Here is a 25,731-nt window from a genome sequence, read left to right as displayed (position 1 = left end):
ATACGTGAATCACAACCATGGGGATAATCCAGCTGTTTTCTAGCAGACCACAGCACCCCTCCATTCCAGCCTTCCCCAAACCTGGTGCCCTCTACATGTTTTGGACTACAACTTCCATCAGCCCCAGCGAGCATGGAAATCAGGTTGGAGCAGGTTGGGTGGGGTGAACCATCATACGATAGACGTGCAGTTCTGCAGGGTCTTCCCAAAGTATTGTACTAGGTGATGTGCAAATTTCCACTATGGTAGTACCCTACCTCAGTCATCCCCAACCTGGAGTCCTCCAGATGTGTTGGACTACAACTCCCACAACCCCCAGCATGGCCAATGGCTGGGGCTGATGGAAGTTGTACTCCAAATGGACATGCTGGGTGGGAATTATGAGAGTTGCAGTCCAATACATTTAGAAGACACCAGGCTGGAGAAGACTGAGCTAGCTACTTTTTCCTAACACCAGGCCACATAGAGAAGCTACATTCAAATGACTGGCTAAATCGTCATCTTCAAAGGTTTCTGTGAAGACACCAGCAACTATGTGGAATTCTCCCAAAATGAAGTGCTTTTAAAAAAGTTGCTCACTACACCACGCAGGGAACTTAGAAATTGGTAGCGAGGGGGTTCTCCGAGATATGGTTTTAATTTGAAAGAATTTTCCATGAAAAAAAAATGCCATCTCCAGCTTCCAAAAAGCTTGAATTCAAAGCCAGTTCTAATGCAGATGGAGAATCATTAACTAAATAAAACCAGGTCCAATACAGACTTGAAACATAAGGCGAGGCGGCAGACATTTAAAACAGTAATTTGAAATTGCAGAAAATTTGCAGTTTAGGACACAAGAAGCCAAAGTTAAATTTTAGCACCAACTGTTAGGATACCAATGACTGATTTTGTTTAGATTCCGTTGTGTGTTTTTTAAGTGCCTTTCTGCATGAATTTGAGCAACTACTTAAAAAAAATATGCGTACGTGGATTTTAAACAATTTTGAAGAGACACCAGTTTCTCTCTCTCCCTTTTCTCTCTCTCAATATTGCACTTTAAAAGCAGGAAGCAGCTAAATTTTGGAGCTGAGAGAGAAGAAGAGAAGACCATTTATGTCCCTTTCCATCACCCAGAGGCTGACTCGGGAGTTTTCCTGAGCCCCGGATCTTCCCAACACGGAGTGTTTCGCAGCCGCAAGCAGCCTGCGTCCATAACAGGCAGATCGTGGCTCCTCAAAAGCAGACAGCCAGTCCAAACTCTGACGGAGTGAAAGGCAGACGTGCCAAAGCCATAGAACCGTGTCATAAATACAGCTGTGGCAAGGGAGAGGCCAGAGCGTCTAGCGGGGCTGCCGCTTGGCCAACGTCAGACCGGCTGGACCCAGTCGCTGGCCACACGTCCGTACTGCAGAGGAAGAAGAGAAACAGAAAAGGTACGGTTGGGTAGCATTGATGGAGATTCTCCCGGGCTAGGTAAACATGGAAACTTTTGGACCACAGCTCCCATAACCCTTGACTTTGGGCCATGCTGGCTGGGGCTGATGGGAATTGTGCTCCAAAACGTCTGTAGGGCACCAAAACTGCCACCCTGCTGAACTCAGCTATGATCAGAAATGTCTCCCCTCCCATAAATGCACAGGGAATAAACTGGAGACGGGGGCAGTGTTCTCACTTTTTCAGTGGGGGCCAGGAATTCTTCAAAAGAGTAGCCTCCTCTAGTGATGGAAAGGCACCTCCTCTCTCCAGAATGCCCAGTTCCATATCAGAGATTGTACCCTTCCTCCCCAGTGAGTGGGGGCAGTGATCCTTTTATACTGCATTTTTCCAAAGTAAAAAACCAACCTACAAGACTCCATTGGCACATAATGGGTATTACACGTGAGGCTACTCTGCCCTCTTCTGGCCCAAACAAGGAACTACAGGCAGGACTGCCAGTGCCCCAAACCGCCTGCTGTTTTTACCTGAATATCTGTCAGCTCTTTCAGAAACCTTTTCGCGATCTCAGGGCCATTTTCCATAGTGGGGATATGGTAATTCTGATGCGAGAGAGAAAGAAATCCACCATGAATCATGGGGTGGGGGGGATATTTCGGGCAGACCTTCAAGGGCCACCATTAAGTCCGTGTCTCGACTCTCACCTTGCCCTGGTAGAGGATTTTGCTCACGGGGCAAACGACGCACGCCGTGCCGGAGCCAAACACCTCCTTGACCCTGTTCTCTTCCAGGCCTTTGATCAGCTCAGCCATCGTGATCGTCCTCTCGGAAACTTTGAATTCCCCCTGGGTGGAAACGGATTCAAGAATTGTTAAGAATTCCATCGCCATTCAGGATTTATTAAGAATTCCCTCGCCATTCAGGAATTATTCAGAATTCCATCGCCAACCACTTCAAAAAAACAACAACGCTAAATCCCGAATCTTGCTGATCATTTTGAGACAGTAACATTGACACTGGGGAAGGGTTGGAGCTCAATGGCAGAGCACCTGCTTTGCATGTGAAAGTCCCCCCTTCCGCACAGACACACACACACACACACACACACACACACACACACACCCTGTTCAGTCCCCAGCCTCTCCAGGTAAGCCTAGCAAAACTCCTACCTGAAAACCTAGGGAGATGCTGCCAGTGAGTGGCTCAGTTCAGACAACATGGTTCTCTAAGGTGGTTTTAGAACTCCACGGTGGAATTTTTACACCACCATTGAGAAATGTGTTGTCTGGAGGGAAAACTCCACCCCACGGTGGAGGGTTTTTGTTTTTTGTTTTAAACACTCCACGCTGAATATCCACGCTGTGCAGAAGGAAATTCCTGCACAACCGTTCTGTTGCGTGTTGTGGGCTCTGTGAAGTTTTCCATTGGGTTGCGTTGACTTTTCCCCCTGGCTACAGAGTTGCCTGGCAAGAGAGGTAAAAGGAGTGAGTGTCACTCTAGGAAAGCCACCAGGATTGTTGTTGTTTTTCCAGCAATGGCTGATGGGATACCATTGGGAGGACCGGGGGGAGGAGAGGGCGGAGGAACTGTCAATCAAACATTGCATTGCCTTTTACTCAACTCCACAGGAGCCCACAGTCACACAACGGTGGGATTTAGAACATGTTCTGTGGGAAATACCCCCTAAAAACTCAACTGTTGAGTGGAGTTTTCACACTGCGTAGAGAAACGTGTTGTCTGAACTGAGGCAGTGTTGACAATACTGGTCTAGATGGACCAGTGATTCAACTTGGTATAAGACAGCTTCCTTTATGCCTATGTGTTGTTCTACCCTCACCTCGAAATCCGTTATTGGGTGTAGGCTTGAAAAATAATCACCATAGGAGGATTTTCCCCCCTAAGAAAATTCCGTTTATGATCATTTTCTTGCAAACTACCTGCTCCCAGATCTGCTTCAGCGCTACCCCAAGCTTCCTATCCTGTTCAACGCTCACCCATTGGCGCGCCAGATCTAGCAGGCTTCGCCGGATCACACCAGGCAAGATGATTCCGTTCAGCGGAGGAGTGACCAGCTCCAGATCTGGAAGCGAAAGCAGCAATTACGTAGATGCAGGGCTGGCCAAACGCCAGAATCCCATGAGAGTGAAGAAATCACATAAGACATTATATGGGACACAGGTCTCAGCTCCCTGAAAACATCGGCTTTCATTTTTTTAAAAAAATAATAATAATAATCCAGGTTTCTAGTCCTTGATGTTGTGAAGCTATGCCTTAAATGCCGTGGGGAATGCCTGCTGAAATTTCCAAAGCCAACAGACCACAGCGGGTCTTGCATTTTGAGTCTTGCAACATTGGTTAGGCAACACAGAGATCAATTTGATGTGAGCAATCATGTGGATGTAAAAACAAACACCACCTTTCCAGTATTTTGTCATTTTTTTTAACTGAATCTTTCCTTCTTATTAAACAGCCGCCCCACCCCACCCCAACCCAGGGATCAGGCACCTCACCTCCCTGCTGGTTCTTCCAGAACAGGAAGATGTTCATGGTCCCGACTTCGGTGATCTGGTGATCATCGTCGTACAGCCAAAGGACTTGCTGGCAACCCTCCTTGGCAGCCTCGTCCTGGACGTAAATGGTGGGGGCATAGTTGCTGAGGGCAATACAAGAGTAGGACAGGAGTCTCATCAGATCAAAACACATCCTTTGGTAGTAAGAACATAAGAACATAAGAAGAGCCGTGCTGGATCAGACCAAGGGTCCACTCAGTCCAGCACTCTGTTCACACAGGGCCTGTTCAGACGACACCCTAAGCCATGGTTGGGACACTAACCCTTTTGCAGCAAGTGGTTATTATTATTATTATTATTATTTATTTATATAGCACCATCAATGTACATGGTGCTGTACAGAGTAAAACAGTAAATAGCAAGGCCCTGCCGCATAGGCTTACAATCTAATAAAGCACTCAAAGAGTGCTTCTCAATAGTACCTTCTCAAACTGGGGGAGGTAATGAGCGGGGTTCTGCAGAGCTCAGTCCTGGGCCTAGTGCTCTTCAACATTTTTATTTGTATTTTTTTATTACATTTATATTGTCCTTTTTTCCTCCAAGAAACCCAAGGCGGTGTTATCCTCACAACAACCCTGTTAGGTAGGTCGGGCTGGCCCAAAGTCACCCAGTGGGTTTCCATGGCCGAGTGAGGACGAGAACTCAGAGCTCTCATAATTGTTAATGATTTGGACAAGGAGATGCAAGGAATGTCGTTCCCTGCCTTGATGTTGTTCCCCACCTCGATCAGTGAGTGTGTTTAAACCGTGGTTATGTAGCCACCATGGTTAGGGATGCTTCACACGACACGCTAAGCCATAATGTTTAGCTCAAAATGCTTAACCGCCTTGGCTTAGCGTGTTGTCTGAACAGGGTCACAGCGGCCAACCAGCTGTTGACCACGAACCCACAAGCAGGACACGAGTACACCAGCACCCTCCCACCCATGTTCCTCAGCAACTGGTGTACATAGGCTTACTGCCTCTGCCACTGGAGGTAGCACATAGCTATCGTGACTAGAAACCACTGATAGCCTTCTCGTCCAGGAAGAGGAGTGCAGAGCCAAGCTTCCGCAAAAAGGCATGGGGGTGGGGTGGGGGGGTGAGGGCACAGACCCGTGGCCTCACATGCAGGTCGCAGGTTCAGTCCCCGGCAACTCCAGCTAAAGGGTTTTTCGTGCGCTCGGGAAATGCTGCTCTCCCTTCCTGGGATCGTAGACACCCACTGCCGACGGAATTAGGAAGTCTTGGGCTTTGTGCCCTGGTGCAGATGGGACTACAACTCCCACCAATGGTGACGGTGGTTGGAGGTGCTTGAGATTCTAGCTGGGTGTGTGTGGATTTCGCGAAATTCATTCCGCCTGCGTTCTGTGGATCGTCGGGCGCTTTTCCTTCCATCGTCCACTTGTTGAAGGGGTCAGATTCCTCCCCCCTCCCCCAGTTTCCTGAATTTGTGCATATTTTAGCTTAAAGCTCTTACTGCCAGTAACTAAAACTTAGGAGATGCATTTCAAACTTTCAGAATGGGGAAAAACTGCAAAAGACAGAAAAGCACCAACCAATCAGGGAAAAGGGGGTTGCGGGTCAGGGGAAGAAGGCGTGGCTATCTGGGGAACTTCAGAGGGCCAGATTTGGCCCACGGGCCTGAGATTGAACACCCCTGCACTAAATCAACAAACGACTGTGAATCTAGAAGGCTTACTCACCCGCCCAGCTTGTAGTCTCCAACGCCACCTATCCAGGCACGGACAAAGCGAGGATCGGCCAGGAGAGAAACAGGGCTGAAACTGCCGGTGGCAAAATAGGAGCCGACGGGACCCAGGATCACAAACAGCAATGCGTGGTTGGACTTGGAGACCCCCAAAGAAGGCTGCAGAGGGAGAAGCAGAAGACGAGGAGTTGGCAGTCAAGCAATACCCGAATCAACTGAACTGTATTTTGAGGCAGCACAAGGGAGAAGGTCGAGGAGGGTACAAGCCAGCTGGAAGACTGAGGCAGATAACAAAATAGTCCCATCTCGGGGGGAAGTTGAACGTCCTTGGGAGCCGCCACAGAGAAGGCCCTGACCCTTCCCGCTGCCTATCTCACCTACGATTGTGGAGGCAAGCGAAGGAAAGCTTCCAGTGGGGATTCTAAAAGATCAGGCATGTCCATGGGGGAGAAGAGGGTCGGTAGGACTGCACCCGAAAGGGGCCCCCAGTCTGGGAAAGGAAGTACCCACCTCCATGCCGATGAAAGTGGGCCGGATGTAGAGGCTGGCATTGTCAGAGTGGGGGACCCAGTCCTGGTCCACGCGGATTAGCTCCTGGATGCATTCAAGTAACTCAGACTTGTCGAAGGCCTTTGTGGAGAGGAGGGAAAAGGAACAAGCCAGAACAGTGAGGCCGTCCCGTTCCTTCTCAGTCATATAATTTATTCGTTTTTTATATATACCGCCCCATAGCCGAAGCTCTCTGGGCAGTTTACATAAATTAAAAAACATTAAAAACACATTATACAAAATACAAAATGAAAGGCATTTACATAAAAACACACAGGCAATATATAGCTAAAAACAATTTGTTAAACCATCAGCCAAGACGATGCAAGAACTCATTTAAGTTCATTGTATGCTGCCAAATGCCTGAGAGAAGAAGGCAGTCTTAACCTGGCATCGAAAAGAACAGGGAGATCATTCCATAACTAGGGGGCCACCACTGAGAAGGCCCCTCTCTCTTGTTGCTGCTCTCCAAGCTTCCCTCAGGGGAGGCACCCAGTTGAGGGTCTTAGATGTTGAGCGGAGTGTCCGAAACAGTTCTCAGTCATCAAAAGCCCCAATGCTGGGATCTTTCCCCACTCCATTCCCACCTGACAGGAACACAGGAAGCCCCCTTATACCGGGGCAGCCTATTTGTCCCTTTCGCCTCGTGCCACCTACTCTGACTGGCAGTAGCTCCCCTGGGTCATAGATGGGAGGCCATTCACATCTCCTGCTGCCTGGTCTCTTTATAAGAGGAGATACAAAGGATCGAATCCGGGGCTTTAGGAAACTGTTTTAAACCAAGTCAGACCATCGGTCTGTCTGGCTCAGTACTGTCTATACCAGGGGTGTGGAACCCCTTTCAGCCCAAGAGCCGCATTCCATTTTGGAGAAGCTTTCAAGGGCCGCATTCCACAGGGGGCGGGGCCAAAGGCAAAAGGGGCGGGGCCAAAATTGCTGACCTATTTTAGCTCTTACTGCCAGCAACTAAACCTTAGGAGAGGCAGTTCAATCTTTCAGAAGAGGGTGAGGAGGAAGGACTGCACAAAGGCTAGGAAAGCCTTTAATTGGTGGTCAGGGGAAAGGGGGCGGAAGCAGGGGAGCAGGCACCACCCTCTGGGAAACCACAGGCTGGATTTGGATGCCCGGGCACCAGGGTGGGAAACCCCATCACTGACTGGCAGTTGTGGCTCTCCAGGTTTCAGACAGGAGCCTTTCCTTGGAGATTCGGGGGACTGAACCCAGGACCTCTAGGAAGCAAAACATCTGCTCTACCACTGAGCAATGGCCCTTTCCCAAACAATCCTGGGAGCTGCACTGTCCCGTACCAACCTCCACGTTCACCCAGGCCTTAGCTGAAGGATGGGGAACCGGTGGCTGTCTGGGTGTTGTTTACTTCCAACTCCCATCATCCTGGTCAAAGATGATGGGAGTTGTAGTCCAACAACATCAGGAGGGCACTAGGTTGGGGAAGGCTGGAGTAACTAAAGGAAGATGCTTATGCTCTGCCTTGGGAGAGGGGCGTATCTGAACTCGATTTAGCTGCCTTCGGTTCTGGGGAGAGAGGGTGACAAGGAGACGCCTCAAGGAGATGTACTCACAGGCAGGCAAATGCGGAGAGCGGAACGAAACATGCGGTCCATGTTCAGCATGGGACGAAAGAGGCGGATGCGCTTATCTGGGCCTCGGAAAGCCTTCATCCCTTCGAAGAGCTAGAGAAGTGGGGGGGGAGGAGGAGTAAAAAGAGTCATAAAGAGGAAAGGAGCTGTTTATAGGAATTGTGCCGTTCCAGTCCCTCCATCCCATAATGTCTTGGGCCCTATAAGCCCAACAACTTCCTGACCGTTAGAGCAATACGACAATGGAACCAATGACCTAGGGAGGCCCTGGGCTCTCCCACCCTAGAGGCGTTCCAGAGGCAGCTGGACAGCCGTCTTGCAGGGATGCTTTAAGGTGGATTCGTGAACTGAGCAGGGGGTTGGACTCAATGGCCTCAGAGGCCCCTTCCAACTCTCCTATTCTGTAATTCTAAGTCATTGGTTACGTCAGCCTGTCTGATTTAACCATTGAATCCAGACGTCTCCCAATATTCCCCAAAGTAACTCACTGCCCTGCATCTACTGATTGATGGAGAGCAGCGGGACTCTCCCTTTTATAGACTTGGCTGTGTAATTCAAAACGAGCACGTGGGTCAGGAGGAGTTATCCCTAGAATCTGGCCAGGCCAGGACCCAAGTAGTTGAATCAGTAAACGTGTATTCATTTATGCAACGTAGCATCCAGAAGTAGCCACTGGACACAAAATAAATAAATAATAGTTTGATTCGATACCCTAAACCCAGGCTTCCCCCACCTGGGGACCTCCAGATGTTTTGGACCACAACTCCCAGCATTCCTGATCATTTGCCATGCTGGCTGGGGCTGATGGGATTTGTAGTCCAAAACATCTGGAGGGCATCAGGCTGGGGAAGGCTGAGCTAGCCTAACCACCAGCTGTTTACTCTCTCTGATCCCACTGACTATTCTCTCCATCCTTTCTTCCACACTTCCCCCACGTGGTGCCCTCCAGAGGTTTCGGACTACACTTCCCATCATCCCTGACTATTAGCCCTGCAGGCTGGGGCTGATGGAAGATGCAGCCCAAAACATCTGCAGAGCAGTACGCTGGGGGAAGCCTGCCCCTTTGTAACCGAAAGGTCTCCATTGACATGTCACGTTCCCCCCCCATGTCACGTTCCCTAGCTGTCAATCACGCCTTCACCTTTTATCCAGTTACAGGTGACCGGGCAAAGCGGACCAGGTGGAGATGGGTGACGGTCCATACAGGGAGCAGTTACCTGAACGGAATAGTGGAAGGCAGAAGTGGCCGGGTGTACAGAGATGTTCTGAAAGGGTTTGATGTGGGGTTTCCCCCAACCCTTTTTGTTGCTCCATTCCACAGTAAGCATGTGGTCAGTGAAGTTTTTGCCAAAGACCAGCTTCCCGGGGTCTGGTTTGGCATTTGGGTGCTTGGTCAATTCAATCTGGAGATCTGAAGCCTAGGAAGGAAAAACAAAACAAAACCCAAGACCATTAAAATCTACTGTCGATCGACCAGGCCTCCATGAGGGCTACGAACTTGCTTCCCTACCACCGCAATTGAAGGCTGCAAGTCCCACTGCACGTATTCCAGCCGCATCTCCCCAGCTTGGAACGAATCCCTCAAATCAGGAGCTCTCAGCCCACAGTTTTTCCTCACCTTGAACATGGTGCTTAAAAATCTCCGAGGACCAAGGAACGAAACTAGAACATCGCAAGTCCTTCCTCTCAAAACCTAGAAGAAAAAAGGAAAAGAGATTAGGAATAATGAGAAGGCTATTCCGCCCCTCTTGCCCTACTGAATCCTGTGGCTTCATTTTGGCAGAGCAGAACGACTGCAGCCATTGGCCATGATGGCCGAGGGTAATTGGGGGATGGACAGGAGTGCATCAGGGCTGACTTTCATCCACAGATATCTGTGAGACATACAGCCTGTCCCTTGCATCTTTGCTCAAAGGTACGCCCCCATCTCACACGTACAGCAGAATAAAATGGCAGAACCTTGAGGTGGTAGAGTGGACTGTACCATCTCAGCTGGGAGGCAAGGGACGCCATTTTTACATAGGAGAGCCTACCTACCGTCTTAAATGGTTCAGTCCATTCTCGGGCCTCTGCCATCTCATTCACCAGGCCGCACTCCCGTTGAGCGGAGACTCATTCATGGATACAACAGGTTCCCTCCCACAAGGTGGGTCATTCTGCTGAGTCTTTGCATTGGGACTTTTTTTAAAAAAAAAAAAAAAGAAACCCAAGCAAGCTCCAAACCAAACCAAAAAAAGAAGAGCCCTGCTGGATCGGATCAAGGGTCCATCTAGTCCAGCATTCTGTTGCCACAGTGGCCAACCAGCTGCCCACAAGCAGGGCATGAGTGCAACAGCACCCTCCCACCCATATTCCCCAGCAACTGGAGGCAGGTACCGGAGGCAGGATATAGCCATCAGGACTAGTAGCCATTGATAGCCTTCTCCTCCAGGAATTTATCCAACCTCCAATTAAAGCCATCCAAATCGGTGCCCATCACTATATCTTGTGGTAGCGAAGTCCATAGTTTAACTATGCGCTGTGTGAAGAAGTCCTTCCATTTATCTGCCCTGAATCTCCCACCACTCAGCTTCATGGGATGACCCCAGATTCTAGTATTAGAGGGAGAAAAATGTCTCCCTCTCCACACCAGGCTAATTTTGTCTACCTCTATCATGTCTCGCCTTACTCGCTTTTTCTCTAAGCTAAACAGTCCCCGACATAATAACATTCCCTCATAGGGGAGTTGCTCCAGTATCATTTTAGTTGCCCTTCTCTGCCTTTTCCCCTCAACTCTACTATGTCCTTTTTGAGCGACCAAAACTATACCCAGTATTAGGGTGACCCTATGAAAAGGAAGACAGGGCTCCTGCATGTTTAACGGTTGTGTTGAAAAGGGAATTTCAGAAGGTGTCCATTGTATGCAGGCAGCCCCTGGTGAAATTCCCTCTTCATCACAATACTTAAATTGCAGTTTTAACCGTTGTGACAAAGAGGGAATTTCACCAGGGGCTGCATGCATACAAAGGACACCTTCTGAAATTCCCTTTTCAACACAACTGTTAAAGATACAGGAGCCCTGTCCTCCTTTTCATAGGGTCACCCCACACACTATTCAAAGTGTAGCCACACCATATGAAGGCAGTATGATATTGGAGGCTTTATTTTTTATAATTCTTTCCTATTTATGCCAAACATGAAATTTGCCTTCTTCTTCTTATTATTATTATTATTTTTAATAAATTCTTCACAGCGGCTGCACACTGGGTCGACACGGTCAATGTGCTGTCCGAGACAACCGCAAGATCCCTTTCTTGGTCCGTCACTATTAGCTCAGATCCCATGAGTGTATAGGTGAAGTTGGGTTATTTTGCCCCAACGTGCATCACTTTACACTGGCATACATTGAACTGTATTTTCCATTTTGATGCCCAGTTTGGAAAAATCCTTTTCGAAGCTCTTCGCAACCCCTTTTTATTTTAACCAACCGAAATAATTCGGTGACATCAGCAAACTTGGCCACCTCACTGCTCCAGAGACGCCGCTCACCAGAGACGTGCTCAGCTACCTTCTCTAACCATCTGCTCCCCTTAAGTAAACAGCACCAGTTAATGTGTAATCCGCAAACAGAGCGGGAGCCCAGAATCAGGGGGCCTTCTGGGAGCCAAGTGGGTGACATCTCATTATACGGGGAGGGGTGGCTGGAACCGGCCTGGTTCTATTCCCGTTTTCTGCCTCTGCTGCATTGGCAATCGGGGCCAAAGCATTGAAGAGAGCTGCTTTCGTTGCCATGCCCAGCAAGATCCGTGCAAGTGGAACACAAAGCGGGCAATTGAGGATTCAAGCGTGGGAACGCCGCTATTCCCATTTCTGCTGAGGTGGCCATTCTCCATTCAGCCACAGGAACAGTTCCCTATTGCTTGCTTCCTTCCTATCTTTTTTTTTTTAAATCTCTCCAGGGTTGAACTTCAGCCCCTTTCGAATCACAGCAGGCAGGAGAGAGAACAAAATCGCTACGGCAAAAGGAACACCGTCGTGGCGCGATCCTTTTTCTGTCGTCGTTTTAAACGGAGAAATCGCAAATCTTGCTGGCGAAGGGGGAAGATTTACAGGGGTAAGTTTGCATGTATTTTGGGGAGTGGCGTGATTCGGGTGTCCCTCTCCCCGCTCCTCCTGCAACACCCCCAACTCTCCTTGAACACAAAATGCTCAATTCATGGGGGAAGTTGGAAAGTGAGGAGCAGGGAAAGATTTTCAATCTCGAGTGCTGAAAACAGAAAGCAAGTTTTCAAGCTGCACAGGATTCTTCATCGGGCTAGGAGGCACGCATCACCCATAATGGATTCCTAATAGCGATGCAGATTTATGGGGGTTATGGCTTTCAGAATTATGACAGGGAGGGGATGGTTATTACAGAAAACGATGCAAAGATTAAATTGACATGAGGATTCTGCTCCTGAAAAAGTATTTTAAAAGAACCTGGATTATTGTTAAACACATTTATTTATTATTACATTTACATTCCACCCCATGGCTGAAGCTCTCTGGGCGTCTTACAAAGATTAAAGATTTACATCTTGTCCTTCATGCAAGGGACATAGGATGGTCAGCATGGACGGGGGTTATGCCCCCACCCCATTATGCTCATAAGGTAGGTAGGCTCGGCTGAAGGAGAGCAGCTGACTCAAGGATACCTAGCCAGCTTCATGGCCGACTGGAGATTTGAACTCTTATCTTCCTGGCGGCCAAAGTCCAACACCATAAACCACAACACCGGGGCCGCTCAGGACAGATTCTGGCTTCACCTGCAAGCATTTAAGCCCAGGATCGGGGAGCATGTGGCCCTCCAGATGTTCTTGGACTACAACTCCCATCAGCCCTAGCCAGCATGGCCAGTGACGAGGGAGCTCCATTTAAAGTTGGGTGAAATTTAGAAGGCGGGATGGAGGAAGACAGTTTCATGACAGAGGTAAGGAGGGAGCATCCGGAGCAGGGGTGGCAGTCTTTAGGCTTGTGGGGTTGTGCTTTTGACTTTGGGTTTTTTTAATAGCTCAAGGTTCACCCACCAGGCACAAAATGTTGGCTCTGGGGGTGGAGCCAGATGCAAAAGCACAGTTGGTGGGGGCGGAGCCTACTGCCTCCACACACACCCACCCATGACAGACACGAGTTTGGCTCACCTGCGTCCACAAGAGCACATCGGCCTCTGCGTTAGGGTAGATGGAAGATTCTCACCCAAAGCCTTTGGGTAGGGTGACCATATGGAAAGGAGGACAGGGCTCCTGTATCTTTAACAGTTGTATTGAAAAGGGAATTTCAGCAGGTGTCATTGTTATGCATGCAGCACCTGGTGAAATTCCCTCTTCATCACAGCAGTTAAAGTTGCAGGAGCCCTGCCTAGCATGACCAGATTTAAAAGAGAACGTAAGAACATAAAAAGAGCCATGCTGGATCAGACCGAGGGTCGATCTAGTCCAGCACTCTGTTCCCACGTTGGCCAGGGAACAACAAAGCAGGACGTGGTGTAATGGCACCTTCCCACCCATGTTCCCCAGCAACTGGTGCACACAGGCTTACTGCCTCAGATACTGGAGGTAGCACACAGGGCTAGTAGCCATGGATAGCCCTCTCCTCCAGGAATTTATCGCTTTTAAATCCATCCAAATTGATGGCCATCACTACGTCATGTGCTAGTGATTTCCAGAATTTAACTATGCGCTGTGTGAAGAAGTTCTTCCTTTTATCTGTCCTGAATCTCCCACCAATCAGCTTCATGGGATGGCCCCGGGTTCTAGTATTTTGAGAGAGGGAGAAAAATGTCTCCCTATGCGCACGCTGGGGGTGGAAGGGGCAGAGGACGCGTGTATGCCCAAGCGCTGGTACATTGCACGTTAAACCATGGTTTGGCATTGCTTATGAATGAGCTGGCACTTTGGGAATCTCTAGTTTAAAGAGAGAGAGAGAGAGAGAGAGAGAGGACTATTCAGGCTTCCCTGCCCCATATGGGTTGGACTACAGGTCCCATCATCCTCAGCCAGCATGGCCAATGGGACCCGTAGTCCAGCCCATCTGGAAAGCACCAGGTTGGAGAAGGGGGGACTATTCCTTCATCTCTAGCCCACTATTGGCCCCATTCAGATGTCACCTTAAACCATGGCTTTAACCACCGTGGTTAAGCCAGAAAACCAGGCTGTGTTCAGAAGACACCTAAAACCACAGCTTTAACCACAGTGAATAAGGCTTTTTGCTTTATTCACCATGGCAAAAGCCGTGGTTTAAGATGCCTTCTGAACACAGCCCAGCTTTCTGGCTTAACCGCCATGGTTTAAGGTGTCTTCTGAACAGGGCCATCATCTTACTCTGCCTGACTATGGCTCTCAAGCAGAGAAAGCACATTTCCAGCTCACACGGCCCAAGGGGACAGAGCAGCTACCACCTCCCTCCCTCTCCCCTGGCTCCCCACCCCAACCCTGAGCCTCTGCATCTCTCACAGCTCTGTGGCTGGTATAAATTCAACAGGTGAGGCCTTTCCTGGTATGGAAGAAAAGGCAGTGGCGGGAGAGAAGGGCCTCCTGAATTTCTGCCTGTAAGACAGCCGTTTAAAGGGGCTGTCTTACAGGACATAAAAAAGATTGGGTCACCTAGTTACAGATTGTTTAAAACCCTCTTCCCTAACCTGGTGCCCACCTGATATGCTGGTTGGGGGATGCTGGGAATTGTAGTCCAACACATTTGGCGGGCGCCAGGTTCGGAAAGTCTGGTTGAAAAGCAGGCAGAAAACCCCGTTAATCAGCAGAGGGCAGCAAGAGGCAAAGAATACAGGGAAGTGTTGCATGCCTGCTTCAGCACAGCATGGCATAACTTTCACATTGCTGGCCTGAAATAACCAGCCCTCTGCCGGCTTAGAGACGCTTTCCCGGTCTGGTTTTATTTATTTATTTACTTATAGCATTTTTATACCGCCCAATAGCCGAAGCTCCCTGGGCGGTTCACAAAAACCGTCCCGCGGTTGCCTGGAGGGGAGTCTGGCTCGCCATAGGCGGAAAGGCCATCCTGCACAAAGCGTTTCCAACCCTAAGCTGCCATACATCTTGTACACTGTGCCAAAAACATTAATCGTAAGCACTCAAGAAGCCCAAATGGCCGAAATTATGCCAATGAAGTCTATTTCCATGCACTTCCTTACTATGCTTAAATTATTCTGTTCTCCTGAATCCGCTTTCTAAATGAGTTTGGGATTCTATAACTGGATTAAATGTTTTGTTTTGTTTTCTCCATAGTCTGTGAACACTAGAAAGCTATACTTCAACAACAACAACAAAAGATAGATAGATAGATATTCTTAAACCCTCACATTCCGGCCGAGATTAAGTTTCCATGCTTGAGCAGCAAACTTGTTTAGGTGTGGAATACACATATCCCTGGAGAGAAGCAGTCACAGGAATTGAAGAACCTACTAAACCAGTTTCTTCCTTCTAAATAAATATCTGGAGTCAATGCCAATGCAGGTGCAGGCGTCTCCCTCTTACCTGAAGCCACTGCTCTCAGCTTGGGCCCATGGGATGAGTTAAAATCCTACCTCAGCCATGGGCAGCTCTTGGCCTCAGTTTGCCATCTGTAAAATAGGCTCCCAGCCTCTTTGGTGTCCCATCCCAATTAACCTCAATCATTGTATTTGCCTCACCTTCAGCTTCCAGACTCACCTCCCTGTCCCTCCCCAACCCCAATTACTTTTAACTAGGGTGACCATATGGAAAGGAGGACAGGGCTCCTGTAACTTTAACAGTTGTATAGAAAAGGGGATTTCAGCAGGTGGCATTTGTATTCATGCAGCACCTGGTGAAATCCCCTCTTCATCACAACAATTAAAGCTGCAGGAGCCCTGCTCTCATGTCCAGGTACAAAAGAGGACAGGGCTGCTGCAGCTTTGATTGCTGTGATGAAGAGGGGATTTCACCAGGTGCTGCATGCATACAAATGACACCTGCTAGAATTCCCTTTTCTGTGCAACTGTTAAAGATACAGTATCCCTGTCCTCCTTTCCATAAGGTCACCCTATTTTAACTACGGAGGAGGTACACTCTGCAGCAGCTAAGGCCAAAGAGGGGACGAGTGCTTCGGCTCAGTCACAAAATCACCAGGGAAACAGAAATCAGATACCCCAGGAAACATTACATAGGCCTCAGCAGCCACGTGGCCAAGACGAAACTGACTTTACAGCAGGTGTGAAATGCTATCCTTTGAGCATAAAGTCAACCTCTAATTAAGGGGATTAGGAAGCAAATGAGGGATTATTAACAGCCACTAGAGGGAGGGTCTAATGCCTCCTTAGTAACATAGACAGCCGAGCAGCACTCCCTTGGGACAAAAGCCACAGATCCAGGTTAGGTGGGCGGGTGGCTCAAAACCAATGTAGCCTTCCAAGTGCCATTTTTTGTGCGTGCATGTGGGGGGGATCCAATTCTCCTTCCCTCCATTTTGACTTATTCTCCATCTACTGTCTCCATCGCAAGCATCCTTACCTCCAGATCTGCTCACACATGAGCAGCCAGGCAGGTGGATCTCTTGATGTTTGGGACGTCAACTCCCAGAAGCCCCTGCCAGCAGGGCCAATGATCAGGAATGGAGAGAGTTAAAGTCCCAAGCATCTGGAGGCCTACCTTCTGCCCACCCCTGGGCTAACACCCCTCACCCCAACTCACAGAACCACACGTACGTGGCCAAAGGGCCACCAGTGGCATTTGTCTTCACATTGGTCATGTGGACCAATATAGAAGAGCAAGGCAATTTGGCAATGGCCATTTGGAATCAGGCTATCCAGAGGCAGTCCTTCTTCTCACATCAGTCCGTTGGTTTCTGTTCACCACTCTGCTGCTAAGATCATCTTCTAGGCTCGCCGCTCATGTTACTCCACTTCTGAAATCTCTTCATTGGCTTCCAATTCACTTCAGAATCCAATATAAACTTCTCCTGTTGACCTACAAAGCTTTTCACTGTCTAGCTCCTTCCTATCTTTCCTCTCTCATCTCACACTATTGCCCTGCTCGTGCTCTTCGCTCCTCTAATGCCATGTCTCTCACCTGCCCAAGGGTCTCTACTTCCCTTGCTCGGCTTCGTCCATTTTCTTCGGCTGCCCCTTACGCCTGGAACGCTCTTCCAGAACATTTGAGAACTACAAGTTCAATCGCAGCTTTTAAAGCTCAGCTAAAAACTTTTCTTTTTCCTAAAGCTTTTAAAACTTGATTTTGTTCTGACTTTTATACTGCCTGTTTGGTGCATTCTCTTCCCCTCCTTATTGTTTTATTATGATTTTATTAGAATGTAAGCCTATGCGGCAGGGTCTTGTTATTTATTGTTTTACTCTGTACAGCACCATGTACATTGATGGTGCTATATAAATAAATAAATAAATAAATAAATAAATAAATAATATGGGGCTGGCTCAGAGGGGCGGATTGTCGTGATGTTATGCAGATCTGCTGACTTCAGTCGCAACACTGAAGCCCCCCACCCCCCACATACCGGCAGGATTTTGGCGACGCAGTGACAGGTCACTTCTGCCGCATGGCGCATCGTGCCTCAGGTGGAGACACTTTACTAGCCATTCCATGTACCAGTAAGCAAGATGGTACCACTGCTTGCCCATTCTTTCCTTTACAGAGGTTAAAATCAGATGTGAGGTTGCCTATGAAGGTCTGGTGGTGTGGAGCAGGGCTGGGCGACTTGTGGCCTTCCAGATGTTGCCAGTCTGCAACTCCCATCCTCCCACACCAGTGGCTATGGGACAACATCTAAAGGACAACACCTGGAGGGCCACAGATTGCCTTCTCTCCTAGGTCAGCATGTCAGACTAGGATGCTGGAGCATGCTGGGAGTCGTAGGACTTTTTTCTGTCTAAACATGCATCGGATCATGCCCTTCATTTAAAAAAAAAAAGTGTGGTGGGGGTAGTGCACCACTGGAGGCACAGTGCTGTCTGCAGGCACAATGTTTCCCACCCCTGATCTGGAGCAATAGTTTAAATACAGTCTCAGTCATGAAGCAAATAAATAAATAAATAAATAAATTTATTATTATATTAATAAATTTTATATTATATTTATTATAAATAAATAAAATTTATTTATTTATTTATTTATTTAGAATATTTATATACCGCTCCCCATTGAAAAATTTCGGTTAAATTTCATTTAACCTAATGCCCAGGTGTGAAAAGGGGGGGAAGCACGGGCCCCGGTTCAATTTTCTATTGCATATGCTTGCACTCCTTTGGCTCTTTTTTTCCCCATACTGCTTCTCTCCTATCTCCCCTCTTTTTCTTCTTCTCTTAAGGAAGAGTGAACAAGACTAAGAACATGGTGGGGCACGGCCGCGCTTTCGGCTCACCGCGGGCAACACAATGGAGATCCCAACCCCATCAGTTGGAGGCCAACGACCCGGAGCAGGGATGGGCGAAGTTCAGGCACGTGGGATCTGCTTTGGGTTTTTTATTAGAACCTAGGGTGACCATATGGAAAGCAGCACAGAGCTCCTGTACCTTTAACAGTTGTATAGAAAAGGGAATTTCAGCAGGGAACTTCAGCCATCTCATGAAGCTGATTGGTGGGAGATTCAAGACAGACAAAAGGAATGACTTCTTCACATAGAGCAGAGTTAAAAATTCATCTACTGCAAGATGTAGTAATGGGGCCAAAATTCCAAACATGCCGTCAGTAATTAAGCCCGTAGGAGAGACATTTCAACCTTTCAGAATGGGGGAAACATCCACAAAAGGCAGGAACCCACCAAACAATCAGTGATCAGAGGGAAGGGGTGCAGCTATCTGAGGAACCCTAGATCAGATTTGGGGGGCCCAGGACTGAGGTTCTACACCCCCTGTTCCAGATGTATAGCACTACAACTCCGATAAGCCCCAGGCAGAATGGCCAACAGTTGGGGTTTGTGGGAGTTATAATCCAAAACACCTGGAGGGCACCAGGTTGCCTACCCCTCCAATGACCTGCATTTACAAATCACGGAATTTAATAGCTCAGTTTATGGGAGGAGGGGGGGGGATAAAAACCTACCCCATCTTGTTTTTGTTTAGCAATTGGGAATCAGAGCCAATCTAGAGGGATTTGGCATCCTTAGGTGGCCACTTTTGCCTGCTCTGGGCTCCCTTAATTTTGTTTTATTTTTTGCTCCGCATTCTAAGCGGTGCAGGAGGCCTGCGTTTATATTTCCCACAATGCCGCTGCTGTGCCATCATTCTGGGCCATTGTAGGCATGGCTAAACACAGCCGTCCAGAACCGCTTGTAGGCATGGCTAAATACAGTACTGCCACTGCTGCAGCCAGATAAGGCCATCAAACTCACTGACAAAAGAGGGGACTCACCATAGGATACTTTGCCCCCCTCACCCTAAACCTGGAGCTAGTCCTGTAGATCAACCCCATCCCCTGTTGCATAGAATTTACGTGTTATGGCTGCTGTGTACATATGGCCTGGTTAAGAAGCCAAAGGCAGAACTGAATCCAGTGATTCCGAAATGCCCAGAGAAGGCGATTCCTTGGCATGACGGCAGTAAGAGAGCAGAGGGGCTCAAGCCATAGCAGTGGCTACCCTGACTCTCTCGGCCCTTTCACACTGTGTGTGCTTCTCAGCCACATTCCTCTTTACATCCCAGACAAGCCCTAACGAATCCCCTCTCCTCCAGCACAAAGAATCCCGAACGGGGCCTCCGAAAAACAACTGACTCAATTCATCAGGAAGTATCGTTCTTGCAAGATGCATGTCAGAAAGTCAGAGGTGGGGAAAGCGAAAGAAACAAAACACAACAAAAAAGCAGAAGAGAGAACACAGTGTCCCAGGTAAGCCTAGCGTGCCAATTTAAACAGAGGAAGAAAGAGCTGGGCTGCCAAGGGACCCGGGCCACGAAGGGAGGAGCAGTTTCAGGATTGGGACAGCAGATCAGGGGCCACAAGCAACACACAGGGGCCTGGAGGAGAGATCCGATAATAGACAAAAAGTGAAGGGCTAATATAAGGTGGCTTGGGAGGGATTGTAAACAAAGGGCTTAAGGGACCAGCATTTGGCCCTCCCAAACAGGTTGCAAGCCAGCACTATTTTGGGGGGTGGGGGCGGGGGGGGGGTGTTCCTTGAAAATATGTTTAGAAGGAGTCTTTCTTTGAGATCTCAGGCCCAGAGAACTGTGGCTAGGGAGTACAGAAAGGAGGCATCGGTTCCTGTTTTCCTCTTTCATACGAGATGGGGCCTTTCTAGGAGAAAGGAAACATCTGTTTTTGACTGCCTCCAGGCTGCGCCATGGCCGGCCTCCCTCGCTAGGTGGGGCTGCCAGATCTCCCAAGAAACAAATCCGTGATTATTTCCTCATAGCCCAACATGAACTGCTGTAACCCGGTTGCCAAGCCCACGTGTGCCGGTGTGTATTTTAGTGCCTATTCCACTGTTGGCATTAGAAACATGCAACGCTGAAGGAGAAGGGTTATTTTCCATTGTTGGCGTTAGAAACATGCAGTGCTGCATGAGAAGGGTTATTTTACGATCGAGGAGGTTTTACCGGCATTCAGTGAATACATTCCTTAAAAGTTATTTGCAGAAGGGAAGGGCTGGAAAAAAACAGGGAGGGAAACAGGGTTTTCCCCGTTATTCCCAGGGCTTTTCATCTCTAGCCATGGCCATTCTTAACGTCTTAGGGGTATCAGAGTAATTCAGCCTTCCCCAACCTCATGCCCTGCAGATGTGTAGGACTACAACTCCCAGCAGCTGTAGTCTAACACATCTGAAGGGCACCAGGTTAGAAAAGTTGGAAAAGGGCACCAGGTTGGAAAAGAGTAGCTAAAGGAGGATTCTTTTTTTCCCCATGATCACTGAAGAGCATAAGGCTGATATTGTTCTTAAAAAATCTACCTTGAGCCAGAAGGAATCTTGAGTGGGATAAACTGGGTGGGTCAAATAGTTGCAGTTGAATTACACTACCACTTGCAATGGGGCAGAGGAGGCAGCCACCAAGAACTTTTTTTTTTAAGCACACACATCAGAACTTTTCCTATTCAAAAAAGAATTTCTCATATCACAAATTAAAAAGCCTGTTTAATAATAATAATAACACACACACACACACCCCGTAGGAAGGGCAAACTAGTGCTCTTAGCAGCAAGGCCACCCACTCTAGGCTACAGAACCCTCTCTAGGAACAAGCTCCGTGAGGATATACATATCTCAGCCTTCCTCTGCTCAGTGCCCTCCAACCAGCTGGGAATGATGGGAATTGCATCAAAAGCACCGGAGGGCACTGCGCCAGAAAAGGCTGAGCTGGGTGAAGGGAGGGTGTGGGTTGTGCTCCTTCTTTTGAGGACTAAAAGATTTCTATTGAGGGAGAAATGTGTTTTGTGACAAGCATGATCTTTCACCCTCTCTCAAGCTGACAGATGTGCCTTTGGGGAACAGCATGTTGGGAAATGCCTTTGCAGGGAGGAGGAGGAGGAAGCAGCTGGCTCATCCTTCTTTCAGCAAGCAGGGTCACCTATTTGGTGCCTGCTCTGTTGGATCACGGAGAAGAGATCTGGCGGGGTAGATCGCTAGAGAGAGATGTCCAGCTTGTTCAGAATGGGTTCAACTGAGGGAGGGGGATGCAGCTAGATGCGAGTCAAGATGCGAGCGTAGAGAAGGCGTGTACATGGGAATGCAGGATGTCAAGCATAGCTGGGAGTTCTCATGGGGAGGGCAATATTTGAGTTGGGGGGGGCAGATGTGCTCCCTGGAGAGGAGCTGGCTGGGGAGAAGTAAGCTACTACCCCATATCTGGAAGGATATGGGAATCAATGGACTGGGGGAAGAAGTGATCGGAGGAGACCAGATGAGGTGTTTGGAAGGGAGGGAGACGACTTTAAATGTGGGGGTCACGTTTCCGCCCGGAGCTATTTCTGAAGAGGACTGTGCCCACCCACCCCTCCGGAAGTGCAGCCCCCTCCCCGTTTTATTCGGATGTGGGCGGCCGGGCGGGAGGCTGCTTCTTCCCAGTCCCTCGAGCAACCCCGCCATCCGCTTCCCCAACTCACCCGCCGAACAGCCCGCGGGACTCCCATCGTCGCTGCCATGCTGTTGATGGTGCTTCTGTCTAATGGGGTCGGGCGGGGCCTGCGGGAGTCGTGGCAGAAAGGTTCCGCCCCCCCGGCCCGCCTCCAGCCACACCTCTCTTTGCCGTCTCCCCGCGCCTTTCTCCGACAAGAGATTGCGTGTCCTAAACTCGGACGTCGAAAACAGACCCTTGTTTACAGTGTCACCTTTTGAAAGAAGGGAGTGCCGTTGAGAGCGTACAAAGAGCTTTCCTCAGCCCCAGTACTGATTCAATTAACAATCTGGGTTACAAATTGTTATGGGGTCCTCTTCCTTACACTTCAGAGAATACAAGAATCGCCTTGCTGGTTTAGATCAAGAGTCCACCTAATCCAAGCCTCCTGTGAGCAGCCTGAAAAGCTCCCAATGACAGTAAAACAAAATAACCCACCATCCCCAGTAGGGAAGTAGGCACATTTAAGGTGAGCAGATGCGAAACATTTATTTACCATATAGATGGAAGATAAGAATGGCAAGGGAACTTGAGACGTGTGTGCAACGTGTTACTCAGTGTGTACATACCTTGCTGTTTTTTCTTGGCACCCGCCCCCTCTACAAAGTTGGATGGGGGGCAGTTTTCAGCCAATCCTGCCAACCTTCTCTACACACGCCTACTAACAGAGCCAATGGCAAGGGCGGCTGTTTCATATACACCCTTCAAGGAGCACATGCGTTCGTTTGCTTCACACATAGGCGCATGCAAAGCTAACGGCAGTACATGGGCGCATGGCCAATGGGGGAGGCGAACAAAAACATGCACAAACAATCTCCACGTCAGCTGGGTGTGTACTATTTATTCAGATTCATTATAGCCCTCCCAAAAGCTTAGGATAGAGAGCGGTAAATGAGAAAAACATGCACGTGAAAGGCTCAGTTAAAATCGGATTAGACAGAAAAATGTCAACAGGAGCCCCAACCCATGACTTCTTATTGGATTAAACAGCCATGAAAAGGCATTTCAAACAAAAAGGGTCTTGCAGTTTGCAGGAAAAAAGATGGTCAGATATCCAGAAGTCGCTGAAATGTTGCACTGAATTAATGTCCAAACCAGTGTCAGATCTCAATCTGGTTCCAGTCCAGTGTTGGAGTATTAAAAGCAAGAGCTGGACAGTCCCAGTTTCAGTTTTATCAGCACAGCTGAGAACTCAATGGCCTTTGACAAAGCACTATTGAACCACACTCCCTCCTCTCCTCCAACTGAATAATCATAATTTTGCCCTACCTTAAAGGGTGGTTGCATTTATAAATATTACTGAGAACATGTATGCAAAGTCTTTGGACACTTGCAAAATCCTTGTTCGCCCTGCTTAGTCATATCCTTGAGCAAATGGCAGTAAGATTCCAGCCTCCCATTAACCAGAAAAAGTTGACCACTTCCCAGGGCTCTTGTGAGCATGAATTAGAGGAAAGTCGAATTGCTTTGAACAGTCTGTAAATTTTTGTGAACAATCAGTATTTTTGATCAGTTAAATGGATGTTTTTTTATCAATTGTAGTTCCTTTATATTATGATGTAAAAATGAAAAACAAAATAAAGACAAATGTTTTTTAAAAATCTGGATCATATAGAACTTTGTGGTTTTATGTTTGAGGCTGAGAGAGAGCATCCTGAATTCCTGAGTTTTGAAAGATGAGTGGCTAGCATCCTCATGATTAAAACTGGAACAAAATTTTCACCATACCCATGCTTTCTCTTGACATTGGCTAAGGGAGTAACTGCAACCCCCACCCATCTGCAACTTGGAAGGGGATAGAAAGATTGAGATTTATGATAAGGGTTGCCATACTTTTTCTGGCAGGACTGCTGCACGTTTTTGCAGCTAGAAATTCAACAAGTGAATGCTGCACGTTTTTGCAGCCAGATATCCAATAGATGAAGTTGCCCTCCCCCCACCCCTCCCTGTATGTGTACACGTCATGCAGCACAGGACACTCCAGTTTGGGGCGGGCAGAGGAGAGAGTGGCTACCTGACATTCTATTAGGCGATGAAGAGTTAACAACTGACAGTTCCAGCATATTAAGTAATTGGCCTCTAGTTACACCTTGAAAGAAGCAATTAAGGGAGCAAATTGATTTGTTGTACAGACAGTTCATTACTTTGTGGGCTGCTGTCTGTTGAGATCCAGCTATTCCCCAACAACGCAGTGATGAGCTTTCTCTGGGGTGGAAACAGCTATTTATATGTAGGGTGACCTTATGGAAAGGAAGGGCTCCTGTTTCTTTAACAGTTGTATAGAACAGTGAATTTCAGCAGGTGCTGCATGCATACAAATGACACCTACTGAAATTCCTCTTTCTATACAACTGTTAAAGATACAGGAGCCCTGTCCTCCTTTCCAGATTACTCTATTTATATGGGAATGCCTTCTCCAGCATTGAGGTGCAAAACTGCCTTTTTGTGCATAAAGCAGACTTGGGAAACCCAGGGCCTGAGGACCAACCCCACCACCACCACCACCATCTTCTGGACTTTCCATCCCACTCAACTTCCAATCATCTGGTGGCTTCCTGGCTTTTGTCAATAAGGTGACCATATGGAAAGGACCGGGCTCCTGTATCTTTAAGTTGTATAGAACAGGGAATTTCAGCAGGTGTCCTTTGTATGCATGCAGCACCTGGTGAAATCCCCTCTTCATCACAACAGTTAAAGCTGCAGGAGCCCTGCCCTCTTGACCAGATACAAAAGAGGGCAGCTTTAACTGTTGGGGTGAAGAGGGTGCTGGAACTTTCACTAATGCATTCAAATGACACCTGCTGAAATCCCCTTTTCTATACATCTGTTCAAGATACAGGAGCCCTGTCCTCCTTTCCATATGGCCACCCCACTTTTGTGCAGCTTCTTCCCCATTCTAAAAAGTTGAAATGCCTCTCCTAAGGCTTTAATTGCAGCTAGTAAGAGCTTTACGCTATCCTATGCTGACATTTTGGACCCTCTCCCTTTGCCTTCAGCCCTGCCCATCACTGGAATGTGATCCTCCCAACCACCCACCCACTCCAAGAGCGTCTCCAAAATTTAAATCAGCCCTTGGGGTGAAAAAAGGTCCCCACCTCTGGCATAAAGCTACTTCCCATAGATCTGGTCTCCCTACAACCTTTTGTTTATTAAGAAATCCTTCTCCAGGGAAGTAGACCTGGCCGGCCTCAGACCCCGGGAGGATACATGAGAGATTCTCGCCGAGTTCTAAAATGGCAGCCGCTTCTGGGAACAGCGACACTGTTGATATGAAGATGCGTGGCCTGACACTGACATCTGGTTGCCTCGGGGACAGCAATTCATCCAGGACTGAGAGAGAAGGGTGTGCTTTGGGGCAAGGCTGCACCTTTCATTGTTGTGCAGAAGAGGACATGTCACGCAAGCAATGCCTGATGCCAAACAGTGCCTGCTGAATATCCTACACAGCCATTAAAGGTGCAGGAGCCCTGCCCTGTTTTGCATCCGGCCACCTGAGCAGCTTGATCTGTGGACGTTAGAAGATGAGTTTTCTTATCTCCGCCCTGCCATGAAACCCTTCAGAAACTTATTTTTGCCTATCAAGCTGCAGTTAAAAGAACAAGAGACAGTCAGGCTTTCCTCCTGCCCCCGCCCCCCACATGGTCAGTTGGCAGCCCTAGTTTCTGAGCATGTGCAAGCACGTCCTTTCCCAACAAGAAGCAATGCTCTACCCACCCACGATTTGAAAAGCGCCATGGAACTCTATTTTTATATATGATTATGGCAACGAGATTACTATATGCACAGAAATAGAAAGGCTCTATATTGCCAACTATGGATGAATGGCTATTGAAGATGGTGGAGTTGGCGGAAATAGCAAAGC

At 48.3% G+C, this 25,731-nt stretch overlaps 1 protein-coding gene and 1 long non-coding RNA gene across 3 annotated transcripts; one reads left to right on the top strand and one right to left on the bottom strand.

Moving 5' to 3' along the window:
• BCAT2 (branched chain amino acid transaminase 2) lies at window positions 1-21,932 on the bottom strand. 2 transcript variants are annotated; one of them, XM_063138722.1, is made up of 11 exons: window positions 21,859-21,932; window positions 9,438-9,512; window positions 9,037-9,237; window positions 7,802-7,912; window positions 6,183-6,302; window positions 5,668-5,831; window positions 3,924-4,066; window positions 3,351-3,493; window positions 2,118-2,258; window positions 1,941-2,015; window positions 1-1,384 (listed from the first exon to the last, which is right to left on the bottom strand). In XM_063138722.1, the coding sequence occupies exons 1-11, from the start codon at window positions 21,895-21,897 to the stop codon at window positions 1,346-1,348; spliced, it is 1,251 nt and encodes a 416-aa protein (XP_062994792.1). In that variant the 5' UTR covers window positions 21,898-21,932; the 3' UTR covers window positions 1-1,345. The 2 variants fall into 2 exon arrangements, with proteins under 2 accessions (XP_062994792.1, XP_062994793.1); XM_063138723.1 differs by having other exon boundaries at window positions 3,408-3,493; window positions 21,859-21,931.
• LOC134407009 (uncharacterized) lies at window positions 11,628-25,112 on the top strand. Its single transcript, XR_010025998.1, has 3 exons — window positions 11,628-11,912; window positions 19,494-19,647; window positions 25,038-25,112. It is a non-coding gene; the product is annotated as an uncharacterized LOC134407009 (long non-coding RNA).
• Window positions 25,113-25,731: the final 619 nt, after the last annotated feature.

The sequence above is a fragment of the Elgaria multicarinata genome, chromosome 11, assembly GCF_023053635.1.
Source record: "Elgaria multicarinata webbii isolate HBS135686 ecotype San Diego chromosome 11, rElgMul1.1.pri, whole genome shotgun sequence".
Lineage (NCBI taxonomy): Eukaryota > Metazoa > Chordata > Lepidosauria > Squamata > Anguidae > Elgaria > Elgaria multicarinata.
The sequence above is the reverse complement of the archived record's forward strand: the minus strand, read 5'-3'. Positions and strand labels throughout refer to the sequence as shown.